The 24,159-nt window shown below is 37.0% G+C and overlaps 1 protein-coding gene across 2 annotated transcripts in view; it reads left to right on the top strand.

Annotated features, from left to right (window-relative positions):
- Positions 1-20,905, top strand: part of TBC1D19 (TBC1 domain family member 19) — a 165,566-nt gene extending 144,661 nt beyond the window's left edge. For both annotated transcript variants that reach the window (XM_049886400.1, XM_049886401.1), the window contains 3 exons: positions 9,481-9,596; positions 15,047-15,117; positions 16,124-20,905. In XM_049886400.1, coding sequence (XP_049742357.1) covers positions 9,481-9,596; positions 15,047-15,117; positions 16,124-16,198 — 262 coding nt within the window. In that variant the 3' untranslated portion in view covers positions 16,199-20,905. The remainder of the gene's footprint in view (positions 1-9,480; positions 9,597-15,046; positions 15,118-16,123) is intronic.
- Positions 20,906-24,159: the final 3,254 nt, after the last annotated feature.

Below are 24,159 nucleotides of genomic sequence, written 5' to 3'. Positions count from 1 at the left end.
TTTGAGAAAATATTACTTAAAAAGGGTCTTACACAATGTCTAAATGATGTTAGACCAAGGTTTAATGAAAATGAGAAGTGAGCCCAGTCTGAGGACAAATGGAAGAAGAGGGCAGGGAATAAGGAGGAAGACTAAGAGGAAATTAAGATAACTTATGATGGGAGAAAAACATGAACAGGCTTTAAAATACCAAAATAAAAATGTGACTTCCTCTTCCAAATAAGTCTTACACACAAAAATCACAATTTTGAATTTCATACGTCTTAGAAATGCCACTTATAAGATAGCAGCACATATCATCCATTGGTAATATTTAGCTGAATACTCTTTCCTATGTAGCCGTTAGAAAACATGATCTGTTAATGATTAAGATAAAACAAGAATGTGGCAGAAATATCTCATATTGTGCCAGAGTCTTTTTTTCTTAAACTTGTAGTAATTAGACCTCTTTTTATGAAATGAACATTTGAATATAACTAGGTTTTTTTTTTTTTTTTTAAACTAGGATGAAGACATTTAGTTTATTACTAGAAACTAAAATTCTGATATCTTTCCAGCCAATTTATACACTTCAATCATTGAAAGGAACAAATTTATCTCAATGACTTATGACAAATAGTAAAATTCCTCTGTAGGAGAAAGTATAAAAAGTTTGTCAAGGTAGAAATCAATTTTTAAAAGGCTTTCAACAGGTTTCTTATCAAAAGCATAGTTGGGTCATCCAGTGTGACAGCTGATGTTTTTAACTATGAATTTAATTTCTTTAATAGACATAGGAGTATTCAGGTTATTTATTTCTTCTTGAGTGGACTTTGGTAGTTTCTGCATTTTATCTAAGTTATTATATTTATTGATGTAAAGTTACTCACAATATTCCCTAATTACCGTTAATTAGCCTTTTAATATCTATAGAGTCAGTAGTGATATCACCTCTGTCATTCCTGAGGGTGATATTTGTATCTTTCTCTTTCTTTGTCAGTCTGGTTAGAGGTTTATCAATTTTCTTCATCTTTTCAGAGAACCAGTTTTTGGTTTCATTGATTTTCTCTATTTTCTTTTTTCATTGATTTCTGCTCATATATTTATTATTTCTTTTCTTATGCTTGATTTAGGATAGATGAATGAGTGGATGGGTTTGAGAGACAGACATAGATTTAGTTGCACTTAGAAAACTAAAGTAGGAAGAACATGATTATAAATTCTCAAGCTGAAAGAATTGAAGAAAAAAATTCAAGCCTTGAGTTTGCAAGACTAAAGGATTCTATGGGTAAACTGAAGATAATTCAAAAACGGTTGCAGCAATAAATCGACAAGAACTGCCAGAAATGAAAAGGACTTGGAACTAGGGATACCATTGCTGATGTCAGGTGGATCTTAGCTGAAAGCAGAGAATACCAAAAGATGCTTACCTGTGTTTTACTGACTATACAAAGGCATTTGACTGTGTGGATCATAGCAAATTATGGATAACATTGTGAAGAATGGGAATTCTAGAACTTAACTATGCTCATAAGGAACCTCTACGTAGACCAGGAGGCAGTTGTTCAAATGGAACAAGGGGATACTGTGTGGTTTAAAATGAGGGAAAGTGTGTGTCAGGGTTGTATCCTTTCACCATACCTATTCAATCTGTATGCTGAGCAGATAATCTGAGAAGCCAAACTATATGAAAGATGCAGTATCAAGACTGTAGGAAGACTCATTAACAACCTACGATATGCAGATGACACAAACTTACTTGCTGAAAGTAAAGAGGACTTGAAGCACTTACCTTTTTTGGTGCAAAAGACCTCTTTAAAGTGTTAAAAAGCAAAGATGTGACTTGGAGGACTGAGGTGCCTGACCCAAGCCATAGTGTTTTCAGTCACAAAAGCTGGACAATAAATAAGGAAGACCGTAGAAGAATTGATGCATTTGAATCATGGTGTTGGTGGAGAATATTGAATATACCATGGACTGCCAGAAGAAGGAACAAACCTGTCTTGGAAGAAGTACAGCCAGAGTGCTTCTTAGAAGGGAGGATGACAAGACTTCATCTTATGTACTTTAGACGTGTTACCAGATGGGACCAGTCCCTGGAGAAGGACATCATGCTTGGTTAAGTAGAGGGTTGGTGAAAAAAGGAAGACCCTCCATGAGGTGGATTGACACAGTGGCTACAACAGTGGATTCAAAGAGCAGCGATTGTGAGGATGTCTGTTGTTACATGGGTTTGCTATGGGTCAGAACCAACTGGACAGCACCTAACAACAACTATGGGTAAAAAATTGAATGATGCAGTAAGCATCAAACGGAGATGGAAGGGATGTACGGAGTCACTGTACCAAAACGGATTGGTCAACATTCAACCATTTGAGTAGGTAGCATATGCTCCAGAACCACTGGCGTAGAAGGAAGACATTCAAAATGCACTGCAAGCATTGGTGAAAACAGGTATCCAGGAAATGACAATATTCACCATCTGAGATGCCTCAACAAATGGATGTAACACTGGAAGTGTTCACTCGTCTATGTCAGGAAATTGGGAAGACAGCTACTCAGCCAACTTACTAGAAGAGATGCATATTTGTGCCCATTCCAAAGAAAGATAATCAAATATAATGTGGAAATCATTAAAGAATATTAATGTCATATGCTAGCAAATTTTGCTGAAGATAATTAAAAAAGGACTAGAGCCGTACATCAACAGGGAACATCCAGAAGTTCAAGCTGGATTCAAAAGAGGGCATGGAACAAGGGTTATCATTGCTTTTGTCAGATAGATCTTGACCAAAAACGAGAATACCAGAAAGATGTTTATCTGTGTTTTACCGACTGTAAGAAGGCACTTAACTGTGTGGATTTTAACAAATTATGGAGAACATTGTGACAAATGGGAATTTCAGAACACTTAATTGTGCTCACACAAAACCTATACATGGATCAAGAGACAATTGTTCAAACAGAACAAGAGGATACTGATTAGTTCAAAATTGGAAAAGTCGTGTACAACAGGATCGTATCATTCCACTTTATTCAATCTGTATGTTGAACAGATAATCTATGAAGCTAAACTATATGAAGAATACAGCATCAAGATTAGAGGGAAACTCGTTAACAACCTGTAATATGCAAATTACACAACCTTGCTTGCCGAAAATGAGTAAGAATTTGAAGCACTTACTGGTAAAGATCAGAGGATATAGCCTTCAGTATGAATTACAACTGAGCATGAAGAAAACGCAGATCCCCAAAACTGAACTGAGAAGCAATATCGTGATTAATGGAGAAGAAATTGAAGTTGTCAAGAAGTTCATCCTACTTGGATCAGCAATCAGTGCCCATGAAAGCAGCAATCAAGAAATCAAACAATGTATTAAACTGGGCAAATCGGCTACAAAAGGCCTCTTTAAAGCTTTAAAAACAAAGATGTCACTTTGATGAATCAGATGTGTCTGAACCAAACCATGGTCTTTTCAGTCACCTCATATGCATGCAAAAATTAAACAAAGAAAAAGAATTGATGCATTCAAACTGTGATATAGGTGAAGAACACTGGATATACTGCAGACTGCCAAAAGAATGAACTGATCACTCTTAGAAGAAATGCAACTAAAATGTTCTTTAGGATAGCAAAATTGACTCACTTACTTTGAGCATGTCATCAGGAAAGACCAATCACTAGAAAAGGGCATCATGTTTTGTAAAGCAGAGGGCCAACAAAAATGAGAGAAACCTTCAATGAGATGGGCTGACACAATAGCCACACAATGGACTCAAACATACAAGTGATTTTGAAGATGGTGCCGGACTAGGCGACATTTCGTTTTGTTATACATAAGGTCACCATGAGTTGGCAGCTAACAATAACCGCATTTATTATTTCCTTCTTTATGCTTGCTTTAGGTTTATTTTGCTCTTATCTTTCTACTTGTTAAAGGAGGAAGCTTAGATTATTTAAAATATTTCTTCTTTTCTAATATAAACAATGCTATAAATTCCCTTCATAGCACCACTTTACTTCCACCAAGCTAATTTTGATATGTCGTGTTTTCATTTCCATTCAGTTCAAAATGCTTCTTAATTTCTCTTGTGACTTCCTCTTTGTTATATGGAAGTATGTTGCTTAATTTTCAAATTTTTAGAAAGATATCTTTCTGATACTGATTACTATTCTAATTCTGTTGTAGTTAGAAAACATGCTTCATATGATTTCAGTTCTTTCAGATTTGTTGAGGTTTGTTTTATGGCTCAGAATATGATCTATCTTGGTAAATGTTTCATGTGCATTTGAAAAGAACTTGTATTCTGCTAGTTTTGGGCACCACCACGCATCTGTCAGCTTGTCGTACTATGGTGGCTTGTGTTCTGCTGTGATGCTAGAAGCTATGCCAATGATATTTCAAATACCACTAGGGTCTCCCATGATCAAGAGCTCTCAGCAGAGCTTCCAGGCTAAGACAGACTAGAAAGAAGGACCTGACGGTCTACCGCTGGATATACTGGCCAGTGGAAACCTTAGGAATAGCAGTACATCATTGTCTGATATAGCGCTGGAAGATGAGCCCCTCAGGTCGGAAAGCACTCAAAATACAACGGGAAGAATGGCCTCCTCATAGCAGAGTCGACCTTAATGACGTGGGTAGAGTCAAGCTTTCGAGAGCTTCATTTGCTGATGTGGTATGATGTAAAAAGAGAAGAAACAGTTGCAAACATCCATTAATAATCGGAACATGGAATGTATGAACTATGAATCTAGGAAAATTGGAAGTCATCAAAAATGAAATGGAATGCATAAAGAGTTATACGTAGGTATTAGTAAGCTGAAATGGACTGGTATTGGCCATTTTGAATCAGACAGTCATGTGGTCTACTGTGCCAGGAATGACTAATTGAAGAGGAATGGCATCCTATTCATCATCAAAAAGAACATTTCAAGATCTATTCTCAAGTACAGTGCTGTCAGTGATAGGATGATATCCATATGCCTACAAGGAAGACCAGTTGATACGACTGTTATTGACATATATGTACCAGCTACCAATGCCAAAGATGAGGAAATTGAAGATTCTTAGCAATTTCTGCAGTATGAAATTGATCAAACAAGTAATCAAGATGCATTGATAATTACTAGTGATTGAAATACAAAAGTTGGAAACAAAGAAGGATTGGTAGTTGGAAAATACAGCCTTGGTGATAGAAACCACTCTGGAGATCACATGAGAGAATTTTGCAAGACGAACAACTTATTCACCACAAATTCTTTTTTTCAACAACACAGACGGTGGCTGTACACATGGACCTCACTGGATGGAAAACACAGGAATCAAATTGATCACATCTGTGGATGCTGGAAAAGCTCAGTATCATCAGTCAGAACAAGGCCAGAGGCTGACTGCAGAACAATCAATTGCTCATATGCAAGTTCAAATTGAAACTGAAGAAAATCAGAACAAGTCCACAAGAACCAAAGTATGACTTTGAATATATCCTACCTGAATTTAGAGGCCATCTCAAGAATAGATTTGACATGGCGAACACTGATGACTGAAGACCAGACAAATTGTCGAATGACATCAAGGACATCATACATGAAGAAAGCAAGAGGTTGTTAAAAAGACAGGAAAGAAAGAAAAGACCAAAATGGGTGTCATAAGAGACTCTGAAACTTGCAGTTGAATGTAGAGTAGTGAAAGCCAAAGGAAGAAATGATGAAGTAAAAGATTTCAAAGGGCAGCTTGAGGAGACAAAGTATTATAACTTTTGCCTTGGAAGAAGTACCGGCAGAGTGCTCCTTGGAAGCGAGGATGGCTAGACTTCGTCTCATGTACTTTGGGTGTGTTATCAGGAGGGACCATCCCTGGAGAAGGACCTCATGCTTGGTAAAGAAGAGAGGGTCAGAGAAAAAGAGGAAGCCCTTGTTGAGGTGGATTGACATGATGGCTGCAACCATGGGTTCAAACATAACAGTTATTGTGAGGATGGCATAGGACCAGGCAGTGTTTGGTCCTGCTGTACATAGGGTCACTATGGGTTGGAACCAACTCGAGCACACATAACAACAATAACCAGTGTTGGGCACAGTGTTTTGTGATTGTCAATGTGGTCAAGTTTGTTGATAATGTTTTTCAGGTCTTCTGTACACTTACTGATTTGCTGTCTACTTGTTTTATTGATTATTGAGAAGGCAATGTTAGCGTCTCCAATGAAAGCTGTGGATTTGTCTATTTCTTTTTTCACTGCTACATGTTTTTACTTCATGTATTTTATGGTTCTAATTTTAGGGATATTGATCATTTTATCACTATGTAATGCCCTTCTTCATTTCTCGTAATAAATGTACTATGTCTGGTATTAATATAGCCATTCAACCTTTCTTTGATTACAATTTACATGGTATATTCTTTTCTATCCTTTTTAATATTAACAGTGCCTTTATTTTTCAAGTGAGTTTCCTTTTACAGTATAGTTGGGTCTTTCAATGTGTTAATTGCCATCTTCTAATTGATGTTTTTAGACTATTTACATATAAGTAATTATTGATATGATTAGATCAAAATTAACTGTCTTGCTAGACAGTTTCTATTTGTTCCATGTGTTCTTTATTCTTTTTTTCCTCTTTTTCTGCCTGCTTTGAAATCGAACATTTCTTATTCCATTTTGTCCCCACTGTTGGATTATTATCTATAAACTTTTTATTTGTTGAGCTCTTTTCTTGTGCTTTAAGTGAAAGTTAACAATTCAAGTCAGTTTCTCACACAAAAACTTATACACACATTGTTATGTGACCCTAGTTGCTCTCCCTATAATGTGACAGCACACTCCTTCTCTGTACCCTGTATTTCCCATGTCCATTCAACCAGCTCCTGTCCCCCTTCGCCTTCTCATCTCACCTCCAGACAAGAGTTGCCCACATAGTCTCATGTGTTTACTTGAGCTAAGAAGCACACTCCTCACCAGTATCATTTTATGTCTTATGGTCCAGTCTAATCTTGGTCTCAAGAGTTGACTTCGAGAATGGTTTTAGTTTTGGGCTAACAAAGAGTCTGGGGGCCATGACCTCTGGCCACTCCTGCTCTTTTTGATTGTTGTTTGTTTGATATATTTTTTTCCATCCTTTGAGTTTTAGTTTGTGTCTTTGAGTCTAACAAAGCTGTGTTAGAAGCTCTGTTCAGTTTTTTTTTTTTTTTTTTTCCTAATCTTTTTTTCTCTGTGGCTCAGACTGGTTACTTTCTATTGATCTGTATACTCACATTCACTGGCTCTTTCCTTGGTCATTTCTGTTTGCTATTAGACCCATGGGGAGTGGGAGAATATGTGGTATTATTGCTCTAGGAAGGCACTATGAGAAAGCTAATAAAATGGAACAAGCTTAATAATTTAGCCTTAAAAATTAAATGCATTTTTAAGCATTAAAATATCCAGTGGTGAAAAGTTTGTTTTGCAGTCATAAAAAGGTATTTTAAAACCAACTAAAAAGCTTAATTTGTCAATACTATTGTGCCTACAGAAACCCTGACAGAGTAGTGGTTAAGAGTTCGGCTGTTAACCAAAAGGTTGGCAGTTCGAATCCACCAGGTGTTCCTTCGAAACCCTATGGGGCAGTTCTACTCTGTCCTATAGGGTTGCTATGAGTCGAAATTGACTCGACGGCAGTGGGTTATTGTTCCTACACATACTTTATTATATCAGAATAATAATTACCCAGTATTGAGGAATTTCTAAAATTAGGACATGTTTTTCAGTCTGAAGAGAATTAGTACAATGGCACCTACAAAGGCAATCTCTGGGTCATTTTTTCTCTTTTAAGAAAATAACACAGATATTTATCTATGTAATGTTACAGCAATTCCAGCAAAGAGTTTTGTTAGTACTTCTCAGGGACAGTCAAGTGATTTTTAGATGCTAATAGATAATACAAAAATTCGAGAGACTGTTTTATCTCTTGAGACATCAGAGCCAAAGAGTATGTTTCCTGATTCCAGAGATAAATTATTATTGTAATATAACCTACTTATAAATAGGGAATGGGGAACGTGAATTCCAGAGCACTTAATTGTGCTCATGAGGAACCTGTACCTAGGCCAAGAGGCAGTTGTTCAGACAGAACAAGGGGATACTGTGTGGTTTAAAGTTAGGAAAGGTGTGCATCAGGGTTGTATCATTTCACCATACCTATTCAATCTGTATACTAAGCAAATAATCCGAGAAACTGACTGTATGAAGGAGAACGTGGCATCAGGATCGGGGAAGCCTCATCAACAACCTGCATTATGCAGATGACAAAACCTTGCTTGGTAAAAGTGAAGAGGACTTGAAGTACTTACTGATGAAAATTGAAGACCATAGCCTTCAGTATGGATTATGGCTCAACAAAAAGAAAACAAAACTCAGTAAGCAAATCATGATAAATGGAGAAAAAATTGAAGTCAAGGATTTCATTTATTTGGATCCACAAACAACACCCATGGAAGCAGCAGTCAAGAAATCAAAAGACACATTGCACTGGGCAAATATGCTGCAAAAGACCTCTTTAAAGTGTTGAAAAGCAAAGATGTCACCTTAAAGATTAAGGTGCTGCTGACCCAAGTCATGGTATTATCAGTGGCATCATATGCATGCAAAAGCTAGACAATAAATAAGGAAGACCAAAGAAGAATTGATGCCTTTGAATTGTGGTGTTGGTGAAGAATATTGAATATACCATGGACTGTCAAAAGAACAAACAAATCTGTCTCGGAAGAAGTACGACCAGAATGCTCCTTAGAAGCGAGGATGGCAAGACTGTGTCTTACATACCTTGGACATATTGTCAGGAGGAATCAGTCCCTCTAGAAGGATATCGTGCTTGGTAAAGTACAGGGTCAAAGGAAAAGAGGAAGACCCTCAAGGAGATAAATTGACACAGTGGCTGCAACAATGGACTCAAACATAAGAATGATTGTTAAGAATGGTGCAGGACCCGGAAGTATTTCATTCTATGGTTCATAAGGCCACTATGAGTTGAAACCAACTGGACGGCACCTCACAACAACAACATAAATAGGGGGATCTCATACCTCTTAGGCTGAACTTTCTGGTTGATCTTTTGAAGTTCTGATAACCTCCTCTCTAAAATGAAGTGTTTAAAGTCAGAGATCTATTTATAAAATTCCTTATAGTTTTAAAATTATTTTTCTTTGTGCTTCAAAAACTGATATCTATTGTTTTATTTTATTTGTCCTAAGTAGTCACTCAACTAAAATGAAGGAATATAATTTATTGAATTAGAAAAGGATAAAGCTGTTATGAAGTCTTTCAAATATTTTGAATAAAAATTCAAATTATTATGGCTCATCTGGAATTGTTAAGAGTGTAATTGACTTTTAAATACCTGAGTGATTTCTCAGACTCTCAAAGAAGTTACCCTAACAATAGATTTGGTGGTGCTCTTTTGATATTACCTTTTTGGAAGAAAAAAATCTACTAATAAAATTTATTTTCTATTTTCCTTGCTTGCAGGCTTCGCATATCGTTTAAATGGATGGTTCGAGCTTTCTCTGGATACTTAGCTACGGATCAACTCTTGCTTTTATGGGATAGAATCTTAGGATACAACTCTTTGGAAATTCTTGCTGGTAAGAGTAAGTGCTTGTTTGTAGACACATACTGTTTCTATAGTAAGGCCCCTTTCCTGTCTTTGACCATCTGTAATCTGAATTTGAGCCTACAGTTATGTCATTTCCAATGCAAGAACATTTAGTAGATTTAAATGGCTTAGAAGACAATTATTGTGATCTGGTTACTTCTGACTGCTCAAAATTAGCCTTTTCCTAATCTTTTTGGCTCCCAGAAAACTCCATTTTCCCCTCCCTGTTTTAACCCAATCAGAACTTTCTATCTCCCAATCCCTGTGAGGTCTGTACAGCAGAGTGTAGGTATGCTTCTACTCTTCTCTGTACAACCCTAACTATCGCAGCATCTGTTCTGTTATTCTCAGCTAGTATCTAAAATACAGACTGGGGCTGAGACTCCCTGCATAGCTGACATCAGCTACCTGGGTCGTGCTCTTCTGGGCCTGTTTATCCTGAATTTGAAACTATTTCCTTTTTGCTAACAGTCTCTCACTCCTGTTCTGGTGGCTAAATTTCCCCTTTTAGGTATTTCTTAGGCCAAAAAAAAAATTTTTTTTTTCTTTTTATTGTGCTTTAAGTGAAAGTTTACAATTCAATTCAGTTTCTCATACAAAAACTTGTACAGACATTGTTATGTGACCCTAGTTGCTCTCCCTATAATGTGACAGCACACTCCTCCTCTCCAACCTGTATTTCCCATATCCATTCAGCCCGCTCCTGTCCCCCTCTGCCTTCTCATCTCATCTCTGGACAGGAGCTGCCCACATAGTCTCATGTGTCTACTTGAGCTAAGAAGCACACTCCTCACCAGCATCATTTTATGTCTTATAGTCCAGTCTAATCTTTGCCTCAAGAGTTGCCTTCGGGAACGATTTGTTTTGGGCTAACAAAGAGTCTGGGGGCCATGTCCTCTGGGGTCCCCCCAGCCTCAGTCAGACCATTAAGTCTGGTCTTTTTAAAGAAGTTGAATTCTGCATCCCGCTTTTCTCCTGCTTCATCAGGATTTCTCTGTTGTGTACCCTGTCAGGGCAGTCATTGGTGGTAGCCAGGCACCATCTAGTTTTTCCAGTCTCAGGCTGATGGAGTCTCTGAAGCCAAAAAATTGTTAATCTGTTTTTCAGGAAGCCGTAGACTCATGTCTTATTTAATAATTAAGCCATTCTTATAACAGACATACACAAAAGGCAACTGTACGATTACATCAGAGAAAACAAAAAGAGCACATATTACTTTTCAGTAATATAATTTCGCTTTTCTTGTGCTAAATGGAGCCCTGGTGGCGCAGTGCTTAAGAGCTATAGCTGCCAGCCAAAAGGTTAGCAGTTCGAATCCACCTGCCACTCCATGGAAACCTTATGGGGCAGTTCTACTCTGTCCTGTAGGGTCGATACAAGTCAGAATCAGCTCGACAGCAATGGGTTTGGTTTTTGTTTTTGGTTGTGCTAAATAGACTCAGTTATTGCTGTCATTGGGATTATCAGGTAATCCAAGTAATCACAACATGGATGAAGAGTAGAAAAGTTGGTAATCATGCAACCTTCTACAGTTCTATGATCTTGAACAACTTATTTAATATCTGTCAGCTTTTGTTTCCTTACCTTAAATTGGTAACATTGTAAAGACATATCTCTGGGCTATTGTGGAAATAATGCTTAGTTGAAGAAGACCATTTTCTTTTAGAAGACTTGGAAGTATCATACTAACACATTCTTAAATGCCAAGAGCTCTGTAAGTAAGTGGGTATCATTTTGAAAGGGAAAGTTAGAGTATTATTAAAGTACTCTGTTAATGAGTGAAGATAAATGTCACCACCGGTGTAACCAGAGACATCACTTACTGATGTTTTTTACAACTCCTAGTATCCTTCTGGAGTCCTGGTGGTGCATTGGTTAAGAGCTTGGCTAACCAAAAGGTTGGCAGTTTGAATCCACCAGCTGCTCTTTGGAAACCCTATGGGCCAGTTCTACTCTATCATATAGGGTCCCTTGGGGTCGAAATCAACTCAACGGCAATGGGTTTGTTTGTTTTTTCTGTTTAGTATCCTCTCTCTCAATTTTTTTTTTATGTCCATACATATATCAGTTAGGAGAAAATGGTCTATGCTCATGTCTTTTGGCCAAATGGCAGTGATATGGAAGGAATCCTAGAGGTAATAGGTATAAATTCTTTTAAATATATCTTATAAGCAGTCCTCATCCTCTGTTTGAACACTTTAGTGTTGAGTAATCCCTGTCTTACCAGGTAGCCCATTTCACTTCTAGATAATATGACTTGTTAAAATGGACTGTTGTTTAATCAAAGTCACCTGTTTTTTCTACTCTTGAATCCACAGCCCATCCCCAGAGTTTTCTATTTTCCGGGCTAAGGCAGCCTTGTTTTCTGCTACCATTTCCCAGGCAACAGGATTTTAGACTTTTCACCAAATAACTCTACTATGGGTATTCCAGAAATTTTGAAGAGTATTATATATAGCTTTTGATATAATTTTGAAAAGATATCAGAGCTTGATAAAGAAGGAGTTTTAGTGTAAGTATATACTTTCTAATACTTAGGACTTTTCAAAAGTAGAATAGGCTTTTTAGCTGTCACTGAAGGGTAAAGAGGTTTTCTACTCTGAACAGTGGGTTGAAGTAAGACTTTTATGGCCCATTTCAACTTGGATTCTCTCCATGCCTTATCATCCCTCAGCAAACTAAAGGAAAAGAGAAATAAATATATATTGAGTATTGTATTTGCTCTAAGCCAGGCACTCTGCTCTGAGCTCAATACATTAATAAAAAAGTTACTGATGAATAAGTAGAAATATAATCCACACACCCACCTGTTTTCCATGGGTGCTTTTTAGAAACCAAAAGGAAAGAATTCTAGAACATCTAGAGATGGAACAAGACTGATAGATGCTCTTTTACTGTGTAATTTAGGTAGTCATCAACGTGGATAATTTCATGTAGATGTATACAAATTAGTTTTGATCATAGCATATATTTTTTGGTATGAATATTTTGGATTCACACATCTTGCTCAAGTGAGTTATTATATAGTCCTTAGAAATATTTTAGTAAATATCACTGGCTTTAATTGTGAATTAATTTGAGACTTTTAAAGAACAGTTTAAAGCCAAGATTCCTCAATACTCATGATAGAGTTCCTTAAAATTAAAGTAATGAGAATAGTTTAAGAGGCCAAAAGTAAATATTAGAGTTTTTTACTCGTGAAAAGGTTTACACACAAAAACAATCTTTAATGGTTACGAGGGAGGAGAAAACCCTAAATAGACAACAGATAGGTGGTAACTTTGGTGAAGGGTAGACAGTACACAATACTGGGGAAACCAGCACAACTTGACAAGGGCAAGGTCATGGAAGCTTCATAGACATATCCAAACTCCCCGAGGGACCAAATTACTGGGCTGAGGGCTACGGGGACCATGGTCTCGGGGAATATCTAGCTCAACTGGCATAATATAGTGTATAAAGAAAACATTCTACATCCTACTTTAATGAGTAACGTCTTAAAAGCTTGTGAGCGGCCATCTAAGATTCTCTGCTGGAATCACCCCCTTCTTGAGCAAAGAAGAATGAAGACAACCAAAGACGCAAGGGCAAGATTAGTCCAAAGGACTAATGGACCAAAACTGCCACAGCCTCCATCAGACTGAGTCCAGCACAACTAGATGGTGCCTGGCTACCACCGACTGCTCTGACAGGGATCACAATAGAGGGTCCTGGACAGAGTGGGAGAAAAATATAGAAGAAAATTCTAACTAAAAAAAAAAAAAAGACTTTCTGGTCTGACAGAGATTGGAAAAAAACCCTGAGAGTATGGCCCCCCCGGACAGCCTTTTAGCTTAGTAATGAAGTCACTCCTGAGATTCACCCTTCAGCCAAAGATTAGACAGGCCCATAAAACAAAACGGGACTAAATGGGCACACCATCTGAGGGGCAAGGACGAGAAGGCAGGAGGGGTCAGGAAAGCTGGTAATGGGGAACCTAAAAAAAAAAAAAAACCCAGAAAGGGAGAATGTTGATGTGTCGTGGAGTTGGCAACCAGTGTCACAAAACAGTATGTGTATTGTTTAATGAGAACATAGTTTGCTCTGTAAATCTTCATCTAAAGTACAATAAAAAAGTAAATATTAAGAGTTTTCAAATTTCATATGAAGCATGATTTCAGTTGGAAATATCCCAAAATATAGATCTTTTCTCCTTGGCAAACACTACTTTTCTGCGGAAGGGCTGGGCAAACCAAACATGAAGCACACAGAAAGGAACTTCTGTGATGTGACACCAAGATAAATAAAGGTTATGAGCACATGAGCATTTTGTATGCTGAGGTCAATTAGTGAACTGCTCTTTTTTTACTCCATCTCATCTCCCTTTGGCAAAACAACCTCCTACCTTGTAAAGCTCTTTTCTGCTGCAGCAGAAAATTTGACAATCCTGTCAAGCTTTCATTTGACTCTTTTCAGTTTTACACACACAAATACAAAAAAAAAAAAATAGTGCTCACACTCATTAACTTCTAAAATGTCTCCATGACATGATTCCAGATATTGGGAAGCTGCAAAGAAGTTGCTAGTCCACAGAAATGGTTTTTATTTGATATTCCTTTAAACATGAAACTAGGACTTTGAACTATTTACATTTTCTTTTTCAGTTAAAGAGTAAATTCTTTGTCCCATATCTCTTGTATCCTTTGTTATGTATTTGAGTAATACCAGCCCACTTGACATTTTAAATTTTGTTTTACCACTATCATCTTTCTTTCCACTGGAATTTTCCTCTCTAGTTCGAATGCTTTGTTGCCAGACTGTTCAAATTCTTTTGTCCCCTAGAAAAATGCCAGTGCTTCCTAGTCACTGGTTGCACTCTGCCTCTATCTGGGGAAATGAAGAAGCCTGGCTCCTGACTTTTACTCCTGAGGCACAACCACCTATCAGAGCCCAGGACGGTCATGGCATCATCCTTTATGCCATCTCTGGAAAACCATCCTGACAGACAGCAGAGAGGGCAATTCTCAGGAAAGCATGCAGATTTTTACATTAGGGATGAGTCATCAGTGCTTATCTCCAATCTCAATAATGTCACATTAGCAGTGCTTCTATTGTAAGAACACCTAGCACAAAAAAGCCTTAATTTGTAAGACAGTCATTGGATCTTCAGGTCATTTTAAAACATTATAAGTTCTAGATATGAGAAACAATTTATAAAATGGTTTCTAAGACCATTGAATTTTCCTTTTTTTCCAAAAATGTGGGATTCAGTTTGTCTAGCCACCAGGCACTGTTCGGAGTAGACAATTTCCATTCATCACAAGATGGTAACTCACAGTGCCGTTGTGCGGTAGTGGAAGGTTCGAGTTCTGAGCTTTCCTAGTTGGTTGTGGGCGTAGCAGTAAATATGTCAGACTCATGAGATGGCCAGCAGTTGAAATAGTGTGCATTCTTTTCCAGTCCTGGCAGCTGCTGTGTTTGCCTTCCGAGCAGTGAACCTGATGGAGGTGACATCACTGGCTGCAGCTGAAGTAAGGATAAGTTTCACTCAGATGGGATGGAAATAGTTCCTGAGAGAGTGCCAGCCTTGGGCACTTCAGTCTCAGATGCATAGAACACACATTTCTTCTAGTCTCATTTATTAACTTGGGTAAAACTTTTAAGTTCTGAGCTAAGTAATATTAAGTATTCAAAATTCCTTCTTTACTTGAGAACAATCTTTTTTTGAAGGCGTCATAAACAAGATTATTATAGGAAACCATTATAAGAAACTAGATACCTAGTGATTTCAGTAGAAACTATCAAGGCTGATGTTGCATTTTCTTATTATTGTTCACGTCCACATGTTATGCTCATAGAACAAAGAAAGCTTAGTTGAGAGGATTAGATGGCATGTGTTTGGATGATACAGTAACAATATGTAGGCTTTTTTGGTTATTTTTAATCATAAGTTAATTATTTAAAGCAGATTTCTTTTTAATGGCATAATTTATTCCTGAAATATGGTTCCATTAAATAGTGGCTTACCACATTACTCTATTTGGTGTCTCATAGAAATGTAAATTTTATCCTTAAAATACCTGCCTACATTCTTTTTTTAAAAGGAAGAGGATGTTTATGTATCTTGCAACTGAATAAACGTTAGCTTCATCTCAAAATGATTTCCTGAAGTCAGTTACTCCTTATACTAGTATAACGGACTAAGATTCATAATGTACATTTATTTATAGAAGCAACTTGAAATGTTAGACCTCTTATAAACTTCTGCTACCTTGTATATTTGAAGAAGGCTGAAGGCTAAAGTCCAGGTTATTTTCTACTGCACATTTTAGCACTTTGTGCATGTACTAACCTTGAGAAATTCAGAAAAGTGAAGCAAAGTTGTAGCTTAGTACAAAGGTGTAGGCCAAATCTGAAGAACTTGGAGTGTGTGTGGATGCTAGAATTACACTGTAATGGTGTTTCTGTTGCACTTTATAGACTTTACTTTGCTGATTGGAATACTGATATTAATAATTCTTTTGTTCTTTGTTTCAGGCAGTTCTTGCTGACCTTTCCACTTTAAAAGTTATGCCTCTTCTTCAAATTTTTCTGTTTGCTACTGTCACCTGATCTTCTTCAAGGCCACTGACAACACATCTAGTTTTTCATTAGAAACTAATCATGAACTATGCAAACTCTGCATAAAACCAAAATTAAACTTTGCATATAAGCCAATAAAGATCATGTTCCCTTTGCAATTAGACCTAACTCGTTTTCCACTTTTTGAAACAATAACTGCCCACCAAATATTGCACTGCATGCTGCTGATTTTCAAAAGAGAAGCAACAGATATATCACTTGTGCTAAATTATACACACTGTGTATACAATCACGGCTTGTAAAAGGCATGTAACAATATGTGCAATAAGAACTGAAGATATTGTAATAAACTTGAAGGGTAATGAGGCTTCTGGGACAGTTCTCCTATGTCAGTTTGTAAATTTATCACCAGAGAATGTATTATTTTGTCTTATGAATTGCTCTTCACGGGGAGCCATGGGTGGAGTTTGGAGGGTGGGGAGACTTGAGTAAGACAACATTTTTAAGTAGGAAGTCAAATGTACTTTGGTGTTTTGGGCAACTTCTCTCACCAGAGATCTAGGTCCCTCTGTGTTTTATTTCTCCCCTGAAGGTCTCTATTGGGAAGGTCAAATACAGTTGTCTCCCTATGATAATAGCTTATTCTTCACTATGAAAAGAATCAGAGAATTATGGGGTGATCCTTTTGAACTTCACAACGTTCATCTCTTAGTTAGAAGACGGCACTGCTGAGGCCTGTTGCCAGATTCTCTTACTTTGGAAGCATACAGAAAGGATACCCTGGGGAGTGAAGGAAATGATGAATCAAAACCCCTTCGCTGAAGTTCGATTTAAAGAGATTTACTGCTAGGGTAGAGCAGCTGAGAGAGACTAGAAGGACGTACTAGACATTCATTCTAGAACTGAAGACACTATACAAGGCATCAGTCTTGTTTTGATCTTTAAGGTGACGGGCATTATTTTATGTAACTTACTAAAGGCTTACCATTTCTGTAAAATGGATTAATAGCATGTGAAAAAATAAGTCCAAAAACTATTTATCTTTTGATTTTAGATTCAAATTTAAGATGCTGATAATTTCAACAAAACTGTAAATCAATAGATTGATACTCTTATGGGTTGCCTAGAATTTGATTAAGTTTTATCCAAATGTATTTAATGAGTCTTATTTAAAAAAAAAAAAAAACCCACTGCTATTGAGTCATTTCCGACTCATAGTGACCCTGTAGGACAGGGATAACTGCCCCATAGAGTTTCCAAGGAGCGCCTGCTGGATTCAAACTGCCAACCTTTTAGTTAGCAGCTGTAGCACTTAACCCTACTACGCCACCAGGGTTTCCAAGTCTTATTTAGAGAATTATATATTAGGAAATGTGTGAGGTTTAGCATAAGACTGCAAGGGTGGTGGAGTTTGGTATAGTCATTAATTTGAGAATCTATATTATATGTTTTTACTTATTTGGCACTTGTTGACTTACTGAGGGCTATGTAATTTATTCTGCTATTGACTCTTAATAAACCCCGTTTTATTGCTTTTGAAGGTGATACAGTTACAATCATATGCTTTGCCGTTCTGTGTGTGCAACTGTACATTCATCAAAAGGACAAGCACATACCTAAAACTATTGTCTCCCTTCTCCCACTTTGAGAATATGAAAAAAGTATATATATATTAGGAGGAAAAAGAGTTTTTAAGTGATTAAGGTCCTGTGTGTACAGATATGCCCATCTTTGGCTTCCTTCTTTTGTAGAATATGCCTAAGCTTTTTAGAAGAGATGGTTAACAGTCTAGTAGAAAAAACGCCACACTGGGGAGTTCTGTTTCTAGCTAGAAATCCTTAGATAATTTAATCACTCTTATCTGTGATTTTGTGGGGCAAAGAACAGTAATAAATTATTATAGCTTCTCTATTTACCTTACAAGGTTGTGTAGGACCAAATGAGAAAATATATTTGAAAGTAGTTTTTTAAAATGTAAAGCACCAAGCAAATGTAAGATGTTATTGGTAGGTAGTTTTAAATATAACATTTTAAGGCAAGTGGTAGAGGATAACATATAAAGAATGCCCAGCCTCATTAGCATTTGTATAACTTTACATGATAATTTGGGACTGTGTTTATAAAAAAATGAATGGACCATAACATAGCACGTCCTTTCATTTGGAACAGGTAGCTCCAGCCCGTAGTCCTGAATCTGAATCCCAAAGAGCCAATACTGGTAGACTGCTACAAACCCCTCTCTACCATGTACTGCTCTTGGTCACTTCTTAAAATACTACACTGAGGCCACTCAGGCAGTTTTGCCCGTTCCAGTTATGAACTTCATCTCTAACTGCATCACCTTACCCTACCTCCTATAGCTTTCTTCTTCCTCCTGAGCCATCTCCTACCAGCCCATGACCCTCTCCACATCTCCTCTGCCAATGATCACAAGGATCTGAGTCACCAGTGATTATTCTATGGCCATTGGCACTGATGGTGAAATAGCCTAATAGACAAATTGTATTTGGCCCTTCCGAATTTCATTTTACCCACTGATATAATGTAATTCACTCTCTGGCCCTGTAATATAACTTTATATTGTGGAAGAGTCTATTGAGCTCTTTCTGACCAGAATGTTTTTGTAATGCAGCAATCTGGCTAATAGAAATTTCCAGGCTGCCTTAACTGCATAGCACCCCCTCACACTCAGCATGTGTTTGCCCATCCTATTTCACAGAGATAATAGAGCCAATTAGCCTTGAACTTCCTCAGCCTTCCACCTCAAAACTTAGCTTTATTTTCCAACACTTGTCTCAAGAAGTGTTTAATCTATTCCTACAGTTTTCTAAATACAGATTTGATTGTGTCACTTCCATGCTTAAGCAATTCAGCAACTCCCTGTTGCTTAAAGAATTAAGTCCAGGTTCTGTAAGATGGCAGGAAAAGTTCTTCATAGCTTGGTCTTTCCATTCTCCAAACTCCCACAGCTGATCCATCATCCTGTACCTCAGCCTGACCAGATCACATACTGATCCAGCCATGGCCATGCACGTTTGTCTTCTGCCAGAAGGATGTTTCCCATTTTTCAAGACCCCACTCAAAAATCTCCTCTATTGTGAACATACTCTGGAGCCTGTAAATTAGAATTAATTATGCCTTTCTCTTTGTTCTTATAAAATTGTTCATTCATTAGTATGGTGCTTATAATATTTAGTGATAATGTTTTGTCTACATGTTCTACAAGTTCCTAAGTCACCATGTTCTCAAGTCAGTTTTCATTGACCAGTCCTCTAGGTATGGAAAATGGAGAAGAAAGTCACCCACATATGTTAGTACCCTCTGACTTGTTCTGAAAATTGTTGGGATCTATTTTTCTTAAAACATAATTCTACCTTAGTAACCATTCTCCTTTCTTCCTCAAAGATTCTAACATATATTTTAAGATCTAGGCCTCCCTCATTTGAGGCTAATTCCCACACCTCACTCTGGGTCCAGGCCAAGCCAGTCACCATGTACCATCCCTTTGTACACAGGAATTGCTTCCAGGATCAGTGTGAAGTCTAAGACCAGTGAGGCCTATGAAACTCAATTACCAGGCTTTGGTTTAATATTTAAGGGAAGCTGGATATGAAAAAGAGAAAATATAGGACATAGAACTGCTACAACCTAGGAATAGGGAATGCTGATCCCCAGATCCCACTCCACCAGGCTACCCCAGGACTACTTAGTTATATGAGCCAAAAGATTCTGTTTATAACAGAAGACCCCTAACTGATGATAGAGTCATTTTACTTTTCAGGGGGTCCACTACAACGTGGGTATCATTATTTGGTGCAGAACTCCTGTCTATATACTGCTCAAACTAGAGGAGTGAGTTTTGTTTTGTTTTTTACTTTTGTTCATTCAAAGACACAACCATGACCTTACATGGATAAACTCTATGTTCCAGGCATACTAAACTACCTGAAGCTGCTTGAACACATGTCGTGTCTCTCTCCTTTGGCCCTGTGTCTATACACGTCCTTCAGATTGGAATGCCTTTTCTTCCCTCTTTACCTAACTCTTACTTGTACCTCAAAACCTAACTCAGGCATTGTATCATCAGGGAAGACTGCCTGTCTATGAGTCTTCCTCGTACCTTAAATAGTCATAAGCTGTATCATAATCATGTGTTAGCTTGTCTTTCCCTTCCACTAGACTGTGAGCTCCTTGATGGCAAAAACAGTTTTTTTCAGCTTTATATCTCTAGAACCTAGCATAGTTCATGCCCCATAGTGTTGTTGAGGTTAGGTGCCGTTGAGTTTGTCCTGAATCATACTGACCCTGTGTACAACAAAACGAAACGCTGCCCAGTCCTGTGTCATCCTCACAGTTGTTGCTATGTTTGAGCCCATTGTTGTAGCTACTGTGTCAATCCATCTTGTTGAGGATCTTCTTTTTCACTGACCTTCTACTTGACCAATCATGTCCTTCTCTAGGGACTGGTCCCTCCTGATACCATGTCTAAAGTAGGTGAGACGAAGTCTCGCCATCTTCGCTAAGGAACATTCTGGCTGTACTTCTTCCAAGACAGATTTGTTCGTTCTTCTGACAGTCCAGGATATATTCAGTATTCTTCACCAATGGCATAATTCAAATGTATCAATTCTTCTTTGTTCTACTGTGCCCCACAGTAGGTGTTAATGTTTATTAAATGAATTAATGAACTCATCTAATCTTATTCATTCATTTTACTGACGAGGAAACTCACTCAGTTCAGAGTAGTAACTTATTTGTCCACTGTCATATAGCTATTTTACCCACAAAATTAATTTGTAGAATTGTCTATGGAATTGTAAAGGAGAAGAATATTTTGAGAGAAAAATATAAAAGCTTAATTTGCTCTTTTTTTTTTCATTTAAATCAAGCTTATTAAGGTATAATTTACATACGATAAAATGCACACATTTTAAATGTACAGTTTGATGAGGTTTAATAAATTAACCACCACTGCAATCAAGGTATAGAACATTTCCATCACCCTAAACAGTTCTGTTTGTGTCTTTCCCACTCATACCCCATATACACATTCACCATAGGCAACCACTGATCTGATTTCTGCCTATAAAAATTAATTTTATCTTTTTAGATTTTCATGTAAATGGAATCACACAATATGTACTCTTCTTTCTGGCTTCTTTTGCTCAGTATATTTTTGAGATTCATCCACATTATGCGATCAGCAGTTCATTCCTTTTTATCGCTAAATAGTATTTCATTATATGAATATTTTACAATTTTTTTATCTATTCATCTGTGTTGTTTCCCGATTTGATGTATTATGGATGAAGCTACTATAAAAATTTATGTGCAAGGCTTTTTGTGGCGGCATTTCTTCATTTATCTTGGTTAAATACCTAGGAGTAGAATTTCTGGATCATATGGTAAGCATGTTTAACTTTCTAAGAATCCTACTAATTGTCTTCTGAAGTGGTCGTACCAGTTTACATTCCCATCAGCAATGTGTAAGAGTTCCAGTTGCTCCAAATCTTCACCAACACTTGGCATTATGTTGTTGTTGGTGGTGGCGGGTATGTTTGAGTCGATTCCAACTCAAAGCGACCCCATGTGACAGAGGAGAACTGCCCCACAGGATTTTCTTGACTGTAAATCTTTATGGAAGCAGATTGCCAAGTCCTCCCATGGAGCCACTGAGTGGGTTCGAACTGCCAACCTTTCTGTTAGCAACCGAGTTCTAGCCATTGTGCCACCAGAGCTCCTTATTATCATGCTAGTCATTCTAATAGTGTTTTTAATTTTCATTTCCCTTTAATTACTAATTATGTTAAACATATTTTCATCCTTTTTTGCCATTTATATTTATTCTTTTGAAAAGTGTTCAAATCTTTTTGCCCATTTTCAATTGATTATCTTCTTATTATTGAGCTGTAAGAATCGTTTATTCTGGATAAAATACATGGCTTGAAAATTTTTTCCCCAGTCTGTGGTTTTTTTGATTTTCTTAATTGTCTTAAAAGGATAAAAGTTTTAATTTTGATAAAATGCAATTTATCAATTTTCTTCTCTTATAGTTCACATTCTTTGTGTCCTAAGAAATCTTTACACAACCCAAGGTAACAGAGATATTTTTCCTGTGTTTTCTTCTAGAAGCTTTATAGTTTTAGCTTTTACATTTAGGCCTGTGATCCATTTTTCAGTTAATTTTTTGGTATGGTGCAAATTAAGGATTGAAGCTCATGTTTCAGCGCCATTTGTTGAACAGACTATCTTTTTACTTTTAAGTCAGCATGTTTGTTTAAAATCAACTGATCATATATGTATGAACTAATTTCCAGACTCTCTATTCTGTTCTACTGATTTATATCTATTTTTATTCCAATTCTACACTATCTAGGTTTTTGTACCTTCATAGTAAGTCTTGAAATCAGGTACTCTAGGGCAACTTTGTTCTTCTTTTTCAGAATTATTTTGGCTATTCTAGGTTTTTTGTGTTTTCTAAATAATTTTTAGAATCAGCTTGTCAGTTTGTACAAAAGAAAGAAAAGGAAAAGCCTGATGGGTTTTTTTTTTTTAGGCTGGCATTGCATGTATACATCAGGTTGGTAACAATTGATATCGTAACAATATTGAGTCTTCCAGTCCATATATCTTTCCATTTATTTAGGCCTTCTTTAATTTCACTGAGTAATGTTTTATATTTTTGTGTATTCGTGTACTTTTTAAAAAATTAATTACTAGTTATTTTACATTTTTGATGCTATTGTAAATGGTATTTTTTAGTTTCAGTTTCCAATGGTTTGTTGTTAATATATAGAAATACAATTGACTTTTTTATACTGATCTTGTGTCTTGAGACCCTGCTAAACTTACTATTTCTAGTAGCTTTTTTTGTAGCTTCCTTAGGATTTTCTACATACACAATATGTCATCCATAAATAAAGACAGTTTACTTCTTCCTTTCAAATCTGTATGCCTTTTTTTTCTGCTTTTGCCCTTATTCAATGTCTAGAACCTGGAGTAGAATATTGAATAGAAGTGTTCTAGCTGACCTGGTTTTACATTAAATGTAATTCTTTCTTCAATAAGTGGTACAATTAAATATATGTAATTATGATAGTTTGGCCAATTAAGGAATAGAATAGTGGGTAGAGGTGAAATAGATTTAGAATGAGGTGGGGAGAGATACTGAGAGACAGTAAAGATAAATTTGGTAAATTTTGTGTTGCTAATCATCTAAGTGGCTTCTTCAAATCATTCTTTTAACTTAAGCAGTGGGCTTCAGGTATAGTCAATGCTTTTGTCATATTAATTAGATAATTGTTTTTATATTACTTCAACTATTCTTTATCCTTAAAACTTTTTTTCTTAGATATGTGGTGTACATATATATATTCAACAAACAGTAAATGCTTACTCTAAGCAAGGTACTCTATTGGGCATTCAATGTATATGTGTATTTGTGTATTTGCGTTTCAGTAACAAATGTGGTAAGAAACAGTACTCTTTATGGAAGTAGTCCTAGCATCTCTTTTTCAAAGTAGTGGGGTGCCATCCCTCCTTGGTAGGCAGAGTAATGACTCCCCAAAGTTGTCCATGTCCTAATCCCTAAAATCTGTGAATATGTCATGGTAAAAGGCACTTTGCTGACATGAGTAGTTAAGGATTTTGAGATGGGGTAATTATTCTGCAATATCATGTGTGTCCAAGATAATGACAAGAGACCTTATAAGTGAAAGAGAAGGCAGGAGGGTCAAAGTCAGAGAAAGACTTGAAGATGCTCTACTGCTGGCTTTGAAAAGGGGCCATGAGCCAAGGAATGTAAGTCTCTGTGGTTGTTTGCCATTGCTTCGATTCCAACTCATAGCAACCCTATGTGACAGAGTAGAACTGCCCATAGGGCTTCTTAGACTGTAATCTTTGCAAGAGGAGATTGCCAGGCCTTTTCTCCCACAGAGCCACTGGGTGTGTTTGAGCCACTGATCTTTCAGTCATCAGCCCAGCACTTAACC

Source organism: Elephas maximus, chromosome 5 (genome assembly GCF_024166365.1).
Source record: "Elephas maximus indicus isolate mEleMax1 chromosome 5, mEleMax1 primary haplotype, whole genome shotgun sequence".
Classification (NCBI taxonomy): domain Eukaryota; kingdom Metazoa; phylum Chordata; class Mammalia; order Proboscidea; family Elephantidae; genus Elephas; species Elephas maximus.
This window is presented reverse-complemented; position numbering and strand designations above follow the sequence as displayed.